We start from the raw sequence: 11,203 nt of genomic DNA, 5'->3' as shown, positions 1-11,203 counted from the left end.
CCTGGACAATAATATGAAAGTCAAGAAAACGATCTTTTTTATCCCTGCAAAAGAGGAGCAAAAGGTCCAGAGCTATGCCCATACCCCTCGCCATGCTGATGGGATCAAATAAATAATCACGGGAGGTTGCGACAAGGGCTACCAATTTACATTTTCAGCGGTATGTGGCATCACTAGCGGAATATTGAAAACCCGTTAGTTAGTCACATAAAAACCCTGATTTTTCTTCGATCAAACCAGGGTTGCTTTTGGGATCAAACCTAATCTTTTACATTACGTTGGAAACGGCTAGTGCTTTGACTTCCCTAGCTTTCTAGCAATCCTGTTTTTGAAAATTTATTTGATCCCATCACTACCACGCCACCGTTCGGCCCCAGTTCAAAGGGAGAGAGGATCAGAAACGTGCTCGAAAAACACCCTTTTACTTTAGTAACGAAGTTGTTGCACTAGCTTGATTCAGTGGTTTGAGACTTCAGAAAGAATTCCAAATTGAGTCTTGAATAGGAAAACTCGAAGAAATGGCTGTAGCTTTTTGCCACTAACCATTTTTCAAGGACTTTCAAAATCAATAACCTCAGATCCAAATTATTGATCAAGGACCTTCATTCAATAACTGCATCAGGGTAAAGCCTTTAATCCACGTATTTTTAATCCTTTCCAGTAAAAGTAATCCCGACCACTCATGCATGGAATTAGAAAATCAATTGCAATATCTACTGGTGTTTTCAGTGTACTCGATCTTTATATCATCTAAAAAGCCGGACTCCTATCTGTCCCAATCTGATATTACGCCTTCGAAAACCAGTTTTTGCTGACGTTCAAGGCAACGGATGAATCAATTAGCCAAATTAGAAAAGCAATGCCCTGAATTATTAAGCACATGTCATGCATCTGAAAAGGATGTGAACTTTTGTCTTGGAACAAAATTCATCCGTTTGCTTCGTGCAAAGCCTTTCCGAAGAAGCAAGCTCGACAGGTTTGTCAGACGGGCGGGTGGCAGCGAGGAAAACGCTTTGGCGCTCTTCTCTCCTGTTCTCTTTTCCACATTCCCCACGGATTTCCCAATCCCAGATCAGTCCTTTTCCACTTCTCCCAGAGAATCGGGGTTGTTCGGTGACATTGTGTTTCCATTATTGATCTTAAGATCAGAGGAATTAACATGACTGCTTATAATCAGAGTGACTGGACATCGCTAGACTGCCCATCTTTCACCAGAGGCGATTCCTACTTTCTGGTCAAATTCTCGTTTTGGGTGGAAGGTGTGGCTCAAACCTCGATTGCCACTCTTGGCATATTGGGCAACTTGATATCTTGCCTCATATTAACCAGAAAGGACATGAGGAATTCGTTCAATCTTCTCTTGGTCACCCTGGCCGCCTACGACATCTGGTATCTTTTTGGCGCCATTCTTGAGAGCTTCCGGAAAAGCTTCAATTTGGCGTCCGATCTTCATATACTCATGTTCCCCTACTTCCTCTACCCTTTGCACCAAACCTCAATGACTGGCAGCATCTTCATGACTGTGGCCATCGCTTTTGAGCGCTATTCAGCCGTTCATTTCCCTATCAACTACAGTCAGGTACGAAATTAAGAAACTTTACTGCAAAGCACTCATTGCACGTTTCTTGAAACGAAGTGTAAACAAGTCATTCGTGTACAGTGTACGGGTTACATAATCACTTTAAATCGAATTCAATCTCTAATTTGGGACAAGGTCTCCACGTAGGGATCTGATTACGATGTTTAGATTATTTTGGTTGAGTGTATTGAATTGAAAACCCACTTCTTTTTATCTGGTTTGAACGGGAGAGGGATAGATCACCTTTATGCATTTTAACGACGCAATTAAAAGGGAGCATTTCATTATCGTCATTTGAATTCAGTCCATTTGTTTAAACTCTCGACAAGCTTTTCATTTGCTATACGCAGATATTGAGGGTGACTATCTTTCCCTCTAAACCACTCATATTTAGCTGATTAAAGCGTTTGAAAGTCATCACATCACACTCATTGAATTATTGGTCGCCGCCTCTCAAAACATTGTTTCCATCTTTTTCGAAAAAACATTTCAAGTTTGAACGTCACTGGAACTAGATATAAAAAGAAAATATGAACACATTTGACATCATAGTGCGAACCCTTATTAAACACTAATTAGAGCTTGACTAAAGTTTTGTGGAAAAAGAAGGAAAGAGGCGTAAAAAGATTTCTTGAATGCGACAAATCCGTTTGCAAAATTTTGCCTACCCAAATGTGGCAAAGAATAAATTCTTGAAAGCACATTTTTGTAATTTTCAAAGCAAGAAAAATTCAAAGAAGCCACTTTGAAAAATATCAATTCGTGCACGAGACTATTTTGTCCAAAGCAGGTGCTGAAAATGATAGGGAATACAAGCTTTTTTGACATCTTGTGCCTGAAGTGTTAACGTCGTACAAGTGCCTTCGATGTAAGGTTTTACTATTTAAACTTAGAACGATTTGATTTAGTGGAGGGATAATTCATTTACAATTATGAACTTTGTTAAGGTTACGGTTAGAAAGGTTAAGCAACGAGTCATTGACACTTAGTGGAAGACGTCAAATAGAAAAAAATACAAAATTCTTTGATTAAGGATTACTTTTGCCAAATTGTTAGCCACTAAAACGCAAGTGCTTGGGTTTAACAATTTGTCAACCTTTGTTTGTGTTTTTTGGTTGAAAATTAAAACATTTTGGAAGTCTTTTTTGTCACTCTGAGGCAAACATCATTTGTTTTCCTTACCATAAAGGAAGTCCTCAGTTTGATTCTCTTTGATGATATTTCCTACGCAAACCTGTTGATGGGCTCAGAGTCACTTTAATGCGGGATTTTTCCATTGCCCAAAAGAAATACTGAATGATTGTGCATTGTTCATCGGTAATGTTCAACTATTGTTCCGTGGCTATCGATGACATTGAATTATTGAGCGATGAAAAAGTTGGTTGGCTATGCTAGCGGACAGAAGCTCCAACCCCCAACCCGATCATTTATCAAAGTAAAATCAAATTTTATGCCACCCTCTAGAACTTCGTTCATCAAATCATTTTGATTGCAGTTTCAAATTAAGTTTAGAAAGGTGCAGCTTTTACGCCTGAATAAGGAAAGAAATTGTTCGATTTTTCTTTTCCAATTGACAATTGGACCTTGCCATTTATAAAAAGGGCACGAATTGTAAAAGCTTTCACTTTTTAGCTCCGGTTTGAATGCTGTCCATATAGGTGCATTTAGAAATTAGGAAATAATTCATTTTTGCTCCTTCAAATCACTAATGGCAAGCTTGAACTACCAATTACTTTCAAATCGTTTTGTGACAATGTAGTCAAAGTGAAGAACCATATTGGGATTGAACTGTTTCGTTTTCTATGGCGAGTGGCAAGCCGATCAGAAGTACAATCTATTTTACGCTACAGTTCATACTCACTTTTTGGGTGAGAGTGTTTAAGCTCACTAAATGAAAGTTCATTTCTTCAAAATCCAATATATCCAATTATGGACTGCCGCCATATTATTTACTGCCTTGCCTCCGAACAGGGTGACCGTGCAATGCCTAAAGGGTGCTTCAAAAGAATTAGAGCATCCCATCGTGTTCTAGATTGAAAAGTAACATCAACTCTATCTTATCAGCAATATATTACCCATTCAACCGGCAATTGAATAAAAACACATTTTTATCGGCTAAATTCCCCTATCACAAAGGCCTGTTCCATAGGGCTTGTCAAGTGAACGCGTTCATGGATAACTGACGATATTCCATGCCCAGCCAAACCGCACTGGGTTTGTATTGAATTTTGACTTTTATTTCATTTTGCTCCTTCTCTAAGCAAATAGCATCGTGGTATTGAGCCAATTTGATAGTGCGTTCACCGAATTAGACCAAACATGTTCATTTTATTGGGTTTTATAACGCAGCTCAATCAAAATCACTGGATTATTGAAAATTCAATGAGGGGATGGTGCGAGTTGACTACGATGTTCGTCTTAGTTCTCCTTCCAAAAATACCCAAAATCAGGGTGCCGGACAACATTCTTCCTTGAATTTTCTTCACTTGAGAAAGATGTGCCGCTTTTAGATTTCAAAATTAGTCCTTGTACTAACTTTTTAAATTCCGCTCATTTTGCCAGAGTCTAACCATATCAAAGTTACAAGTATGGCTTGATGGTTTGTTTCTCTGTTCCTTCTGAAGCAATTTGTAGAATAATAGGTTCCATCAGGGGCGTTCCAGTGATCAAGACTATGTAAGGAAACTCAAACTGGATACCGATTTAAATGACATTAAACAAAGGTTCTTGAGAATCTAAAAGAAAGCGGATCCTAAATTTGGAGTGGACCTCAACTTCCGTTCTTTATTGATGTATTCCTTTTACATTTCGGACCGGAAGAATACATCTCAAATGTGATAGCACTTGCTAAGGATAGCTTAGCAGACCTCCTTGGGGAAGGAAATAGCAGATCTAATGACTTTCCGGCCTTAGGGCTCTATCCACTGAAGATCAGAGTCAGCAAATATCTTGCACCTTCATCTTCAGCCTTATTAACTGGCATTACAAGAACAGATTCTCTCGTAGTCTTTGATTGGAGAGCCCAGAGAAACATCCTTTGCGAGTAATCCACCCAATTTCTCGGACATTTCACGCGAGACTTGTTTCCAAGTGAGCAATCTCTGCTTTTGCTAAGAAGGAAACGCTTCAACCTTTGGTAATCATAATCCAAGGCGATCCCAAAAAGATTTAGGTCTCAAGAGCATTATGATCGAAATGTGCCTCAAATCATTTACATATTCCGAGTAAAGGGCTCAGTGGCGTCACCATACGTCTTTTGTTCATTCCTTTGTAGATTGATTGAGCGGAATGTAGCCATTCTTTCGTCAAACACATATCCCCTGAAGCAGCTAGTGACTTCTCGATTTCTTGTACAGTACGACACGGGTATGTTCTGGCATCCTCCTCCGGAATGGAAAGAGTAATTGAAGGCAGAGCCCAAAACTCCATAACTCCTTCCAGATCTAGGATGTCATAAGTGTGGTGGTGACAGCTGATCAAATGCAACAACATACAAAGAAATGAGATAGGAAGATTCTGGCATTCTACTTGTCATGGAATCGAAAAAAAGTAATGTACAGTAGTACTCCATGTTTCATTCAAATATGTAGAGACACTACTTTGAAGGCGTGAAATGGAGAGTAATATCGATATTGAAAGTAAGATCGGCTGTTTTCCTGTCGTAATGAACTAGGGTTATTCCGATAATGCACTTGGAAATGCATACCAGATTGGGTAAGTGTTTCAATTGAATGACTCTTGTGAGCATTTCTTTGCATAAACCTGTTGGTTTATCCATACATTTTGCTTAGCTTTGCTGTCTCATGGATTTTGCGAGTGGAAAAATGAAAAGAAGTTATCAGGATCCGGCAATTTTTTTCGTACAAATAAACACCAAAAAAGCAACCCCGTTGTTTTGAAGTCAGTGAGATGTGCAGCTACTTCAAATATTTGGTTCGTTCAGCAAAAAAACTTGAATGCAAATCCATTTGTGGCATAATTGGTGGAAAAGTTCTCCATTTAAGATTCCATTTCATCCAAACTTTCGGCTTGGAACGAGGAAAAGTGTTCATTTTAAACAAAGTTTGAAGAAGACCGGGAAAGCTTGAGAAGGAAGGCACATAAGTAATGAATTTGACAGAGAAAATTGAAGTCCTTCATCAGTCATCAAGGTTCTTTTATGAGCAGATGAAATCTAAGGAGATGGTTAATGGTTTCAGTGGTCGAATCAAGTGTACTTCCTGGATGGAAAATGCATTCAAATACATGGAATGACATTGTTTCGAAGTAAAGAACTCCATGAAAGACTAATTAGTTTGCTCCTCCCCATGACTTTCTCGATTCAAATGTCAATCTTCATTCAAATCATGAAATCAAATCACGTTTTAATCCGTCCATTACATGGTTAAGTTCATGAGAAAAATAGCACAAAGAAGATTTTGACATTAAATACAATGCATTCGTTCTTTACCAAAGATTCTGACGAATAATATGACTATGATAAAGTAATCACAAGAGTACATTTAGACCAAACGACCGCCATAGGCCGGAAAAGTTGAACAATACTAGAGAGTAAAACTCGGTTGCAAACTTAAGATTAAGGGCTCTTAACCAACTTTTTCTTGTTTTGTTCCATCCCGAGGGCCAAATCCAAATATTAACTATCCTTGAGTCGCTTTGCCGAGTTCCTTTCACTTGTCCTGGAGCCATCGGTTGATTTTGATATTGTTGCTGGACCGACTCGAGTCCTTTCTCGAGTCTGGCAAAAGACTCGAGCCCTGCGGGAAAAAGGGCTTCATGGAGTAAAATGATTCGAGCCTATTGCCTTTGGGTGAATTTTGCCGGATTTGAAAACAATTAATATGAAACTAACAAGCACATCGAATGAACTAATGCACTTCAAGAGAAATGCAAATTTTTAGTTAACCCTTATTGTATCATCTCCATGGCGAAAAGCAAAAAGTTGGAGATAAAGTTCAAAAGAAAATTCCATTGGCAATCTGAAGTAGATCTGAGATTGACTTGGGCTTTTAGATCGCGAAATGAAAACATATACATGTCTTAGAAGATGTCTCTTATGCCTTGAATCCGAAAAAAATCGTCCCAACACTATTTTGAACCACATAGTTTTGTACCTTGAACCAGTGTCAAGAATCGTTGTAGAGGAACGTGAACTCATGTACTTGCTTTGACCACTGCTTGAAATGACATGTTCCTTTGTTTAATTCCACAGAGCTTGAATGAAAAGTCCGCTGTGAAGAAGCGTCTGTTCCAATATTTGCTCCCAGTTGGAATCCTCGCGTTTCTCTTCAATGTGCCCAAGTTTCTGGAGGCGGATATTGCTTATGAGGCCATCTCTCCTGGGAAAACCTCTCTTGTTGAGTACAATGAGACCATTAATCGGAGCTACAACCACATTCAACGCAATCTAAGCAACCCCATCGACCTTTGGAATAATGGCAGCTATCTCCATGGGAATGAGAATTTCACCAACGCTGAAAAGGTAACTAGAAAGGGTCAAAGAAGCCAATTCATGGTGTCACAAAATGGCACTCGTGGTTTTGTTTTAAAGCAAAGGAATCGCCAAAACGGAGAAACTAACTTAAATGCATGCTGGCATCCGCATGTTGTTTTCAAGGTTAGAACACCGTAATCAAAAAAATCGGTTGCATAAACAGTGTTGACAAATAATTGTCAAACAAGATCTCACCGAGGTATAAATTTGTGACCTTGGGGATTATCATAATAGCATGTGGCCCTGACAGAGTATGATTTAGCTTTTAACAATGCATTTATTTTGCTTTCAGTATATTGTTTAGTATTTTGAAACAGTCACATTTCCTTTGGCTTCCTTCCGATTTTTTTGATTACGGTGTTCTAACCTTGAAAACAACATGCGGATGCCAGCATGCATTTAAGTTGCCTTTATCTGAGGGGAAATACAAATACTTCTTCCTAGCTTTTCCGCCAGTTCTTCAAGTACAAGCACGTGGTAATCAAGCCATGTGAGTAGATGTTTTTCTTGTCGTCAAGTTGATAACCAGAAGGCCGAACAAGATGAAATCTCCCATTCATATTTACCTAAAGCCGGTTAGAGAGAGATTGGAAGAATTAGTAGCCATGCAATAGGGGAATAGAATCGTTGTACATTCTTTATACCCTTCATGAATAATTAAGTTCAAGCTCGAGCAAATTAAGTCATGAACTTATGGTGGATCGCATTTATTTGCTGGGATCCAGATTTTAATTATGCGTTTTGTTTATAGATCAAAATATGATTGGTTTGTCATTGTCATCTTGGAATTTGATGCTTCCATTGGCATAAGTGAGTTGCGTCTCGGAATGATCTCCAAACCCCTTGTCTAGACCAGACATCTTAGAGATCCTTTCAACTTCTCACATTCTTCTTTGTCTGAATAATTTCGTCATTTCGGTGGGGAGTGAGATTAAGTCTTGATAAAACAACATGTTTATCAATTCATATCAACCAGAAATCTGGTGTGACAGAATGCCTTTGCAATTGGTTGATTGGAACTCGTTAAATCATACAATTCTTATCGTACACTGATTTGATGAGTTAACCAACAAAAGACTTCGTTGTCTACCAAGAGCTCCATTCTGTACTTTCAATTACATGTCTGCTGAATTTATCATGGAGTTGGATATTAAGAGACCTTGACATGATGCACACGAAAACAATTTCGGAAATGTTAATTATCAATGGAATGCGCTTGTACTGTACTGATTGTAGAATTGCAACGACTGAGACAGAACAAACCCACGACTGAAACCAAGAAACTTGGGCATAGGTTCCAAAATGATTCTATATCGTTGAAACTTTTTTTCAATTTCTCTCTCTCCCTCTCTCTTCTTATTAATAAAGGTCCTTTGATCTGAAAGTAGAGTCTTTTCATACAAACATTTGTCGACTTTACTGCATGAGAAGTACTTAGGAATCGAATGTGAAAAATTTGGCAACGTGGATCTAGCAAGTATGACAAGGGTGATCTTTTTAGGATCGTCCACCTAGGCAAGTGGTTGGCCAATTGAAATCAATTTTGACTCGTTTGAGAAACTTACCGATACATTTGTGGATCAGATATGGAACATGGACCAAAGAAAGTAATTGGAAAAGTTGCTTCACATCAACAAAAGAAATCCCACCATCTGGTAATGTCTTGCGACTAGTTCTGGTTGTAGCTTGGTCAAAGAGGCATGGAACCGAAAATTTTGTTAGTTCCAAATGTCAAATAAGGACATTCAAGGAATGGCAAGCTCAATACCGTTGGATGTAAACTAACAACTAAAGGCATTAAGATTAAAAGTTTTTGAAACTGCATATCATATATCTTTCTCAGTCTAGATTAAGTTAATAAAGATGAGTTGAAGCAAGTCAAAATTTTCCACATTTTTAACCTGAACTTTATGTTACTTAGGACACTTATTATATTTACGATTTTGATAGAATCCGCCAATACAACTCGAACGCACCATAAATCAATGAAGAGGAATCGGCCCTATATATGGTCGAGACTAGCTCACAAAGCGCCCTCTGAAGTGTGCGTAGAATGTAAACCATAATTCGCAAGAAGGATTGGGCCTTTCGAAGTCTATTGAACAGCATGACAAGCATACGTTCAGCAAAATTGAGGTTGCCTGGAGCCCAACAGACTAGACATGCCTTTTCCAAATAATCACGTTTTCTTTAGCGCAGAGTGGTATCCTAAAAAAAGACTTCAAAGAGATGAGACCAACTTGAAAAACGAGGGATCCAAAAAAAAAAACTTTTCCCATCTCGAGTGCTTAGCGACAACTCTCGTTGTTTTAATTCCAGGAGGTTGACTGGCAACCGTACTTGAGGATCACGCCACTCCGAACAAACCCCATTTATTCGAACTACAACAACTGGAGTCGCTTGCTTCTTCTTGGAATACTCCCATTCCTTCTTTTGGTGTTCTTCAACGCCAAAATATACAGGTAACACCCAAGTGAACAAGCAATTTCGATGGGGGTCAAAAAAGAGTTCGGGAAATTCCCCATCCAACTTGAGGACACTTGTTCAAAATTAGGAAACTTGAGCCCCATGTCTCATTCAGAGTGAAAGCTTGACGTTGGGATCAGTTCGCAAGGCCTTAACCCCCATGATGAAATTCATGGCACACTTCGAAGGAGGTCATCCATGGCTTTTGTTCGCCAAAAGTCGTGAGCTGGAAAAAATAACCATGTTCCTGCATTCGATTTCCAGTGACGTCAAGGAACGCCGTCGGCGCCAACTAATCCTCAGGAACACCAATCGGTCCTCACCCGAAAACGCAACGGTTCGGATAACTCTTCCCAGCCAAGCTCAAGAATCTTTAGCTAATCTGCAGAATGTTGAATACCTAAATCCCGAGGGCTTGTCCGCGTTCCCGTCCAACAATTTGCACGAGCACATGGAACTACGTCCAATGATTTCTAATGCGTCGGACATTTCTCCGCGTACACTTCAAGTAAGGCCTCCTGGGCGAAGTTTTGGCAGTTGGAAGGAAGGTGTCACGAGATTGCCTCGACGAACTATTCGCATGTCCATCCGATTTCAACGTGCAGGGGGTTCTTTGATCAAGTCCACTTTCCAAAGGTCAGCTGCCAATACGAGCCGATCGAGCTCAGTGTTGACGTCATCCACTCGAAGAAAGAATGAGGACAACCTGGCTGTCATCTTCATGGGGATCATCTTGATATTTCTGATCTGTCACTTCCCTCGTATTCTATTGAATATCTATGAATTGGCCACCATCCATCGATCTCTGGCTTGTGAGCTGGCCAAACGGCCCCAATTCTCCTTGTGGTCTTTGCTCATGATTTCTGTCAGCCACGTGCTTCTAGTGGTTAACTCAGCTACAAACATGATTGTCTATTGTGTGCTGAGTCGGAAATTCCGCATCCAGTTTAAAAAGTTTATCAAGGGCTCCCTTCCACCTAATTTTTGTGGCATGGTCTCTTCTCAGACGTCCACAACGGTTGTACTTTAAATATATCAAATATTGTGTATCCGTCAGTATTTTGGGGTCTCGAATGGTGATTCAACTAATCAGAAAGAGATTGAAAACCAACGCTATGTATTGACGCTTTCATGGTACCAAGGCGAACGAAATATTGTTGGATCTGAGTTGGTAGGTGTGATATTCCCTGATGTTCCATACCTCATGATTCTCTCATATCACTTACTTGACACATAAACTCACCCCAATAAACAATCTCACTCTTGTCGTCTTGTCCAAAAATGTACTTACGGCCTTCTTCATGTGTTCCATTCTCCGTCTATCCCAATCATTACGTCACACAGATGGGGAAATCAAAACGAATCTCAGGTTTGATTTCGGGTTAAATCTTGCTTTTTAGAGAGGGTTGCATTGACGTTTTGTGGAAACCCCCCTAATGTATGTGGTTTTGCTTGCCTTGGAAAGCTCACTAATTGAACCATCTTAATGAAAGGATATTTTTAGCTTATGGGAGCCACTCTTATTCATCAACGAAAAACATTGCTCTTGACAGATTGATAATGACTAGAGATCGGAATGATAGCTTTTAAATATGAAATATATACTTGCAGCTCATTCCTAGGATGGACTGGGTTGAAGCAAGTTCAGTCTGGTTTACCATGAC

General features: G+C 39.5%; 1 protein-coding gene across 1 annotated transcript; it reads left to right on the top strand.

Annotated features, from left to right (window-relative positions):
• Positions 1 to 927: 927 nt before the first annotated feature.
• Positions 928 to 10,879, top strand: LOC131888266 (uncharacterized). The gene is made up of 4 exons (XM_059237074.1): positions 928 to 1,579; positions 6,792 to 7,061; positions 9,393 to 9,535; positions 9,804 to 10,879. Exons 1-4 carry the CDS (start codon positions 1,160 to 1,162, stop codon positions 10,567 to 10,569), a joined length of 1,599 nt encoding a protein of 532 aa, XP_059093057.1. The 5' UTR covers positions 928 to 1,159; the 3' UTR covers positions 10,570 to 10,879.
• Positions 10,880 to 11,203: the final 324 nt, after the last annotated feature.

Source organism: Tigriopus californicus, chromosome 10 (assembly GCF_007210705.1).
Source record: "Tigriopus californicus strain San Diego chromosome 10, Tcal_SD_v2.1, whole genome shotgun sequence".
NCBI classification, from domain to species: domain Eukaryota; kingdom Metazoa; phylum Arthropoda; class Copepoda; order Harpacticoida; family Harpacticidae; genus Tigriopus; species Tigriopus californicus.
Note: the sequence above shows the minus strand (reverse complement) of the source record. Positions and strands in the feature narration are given on the sequence as shown.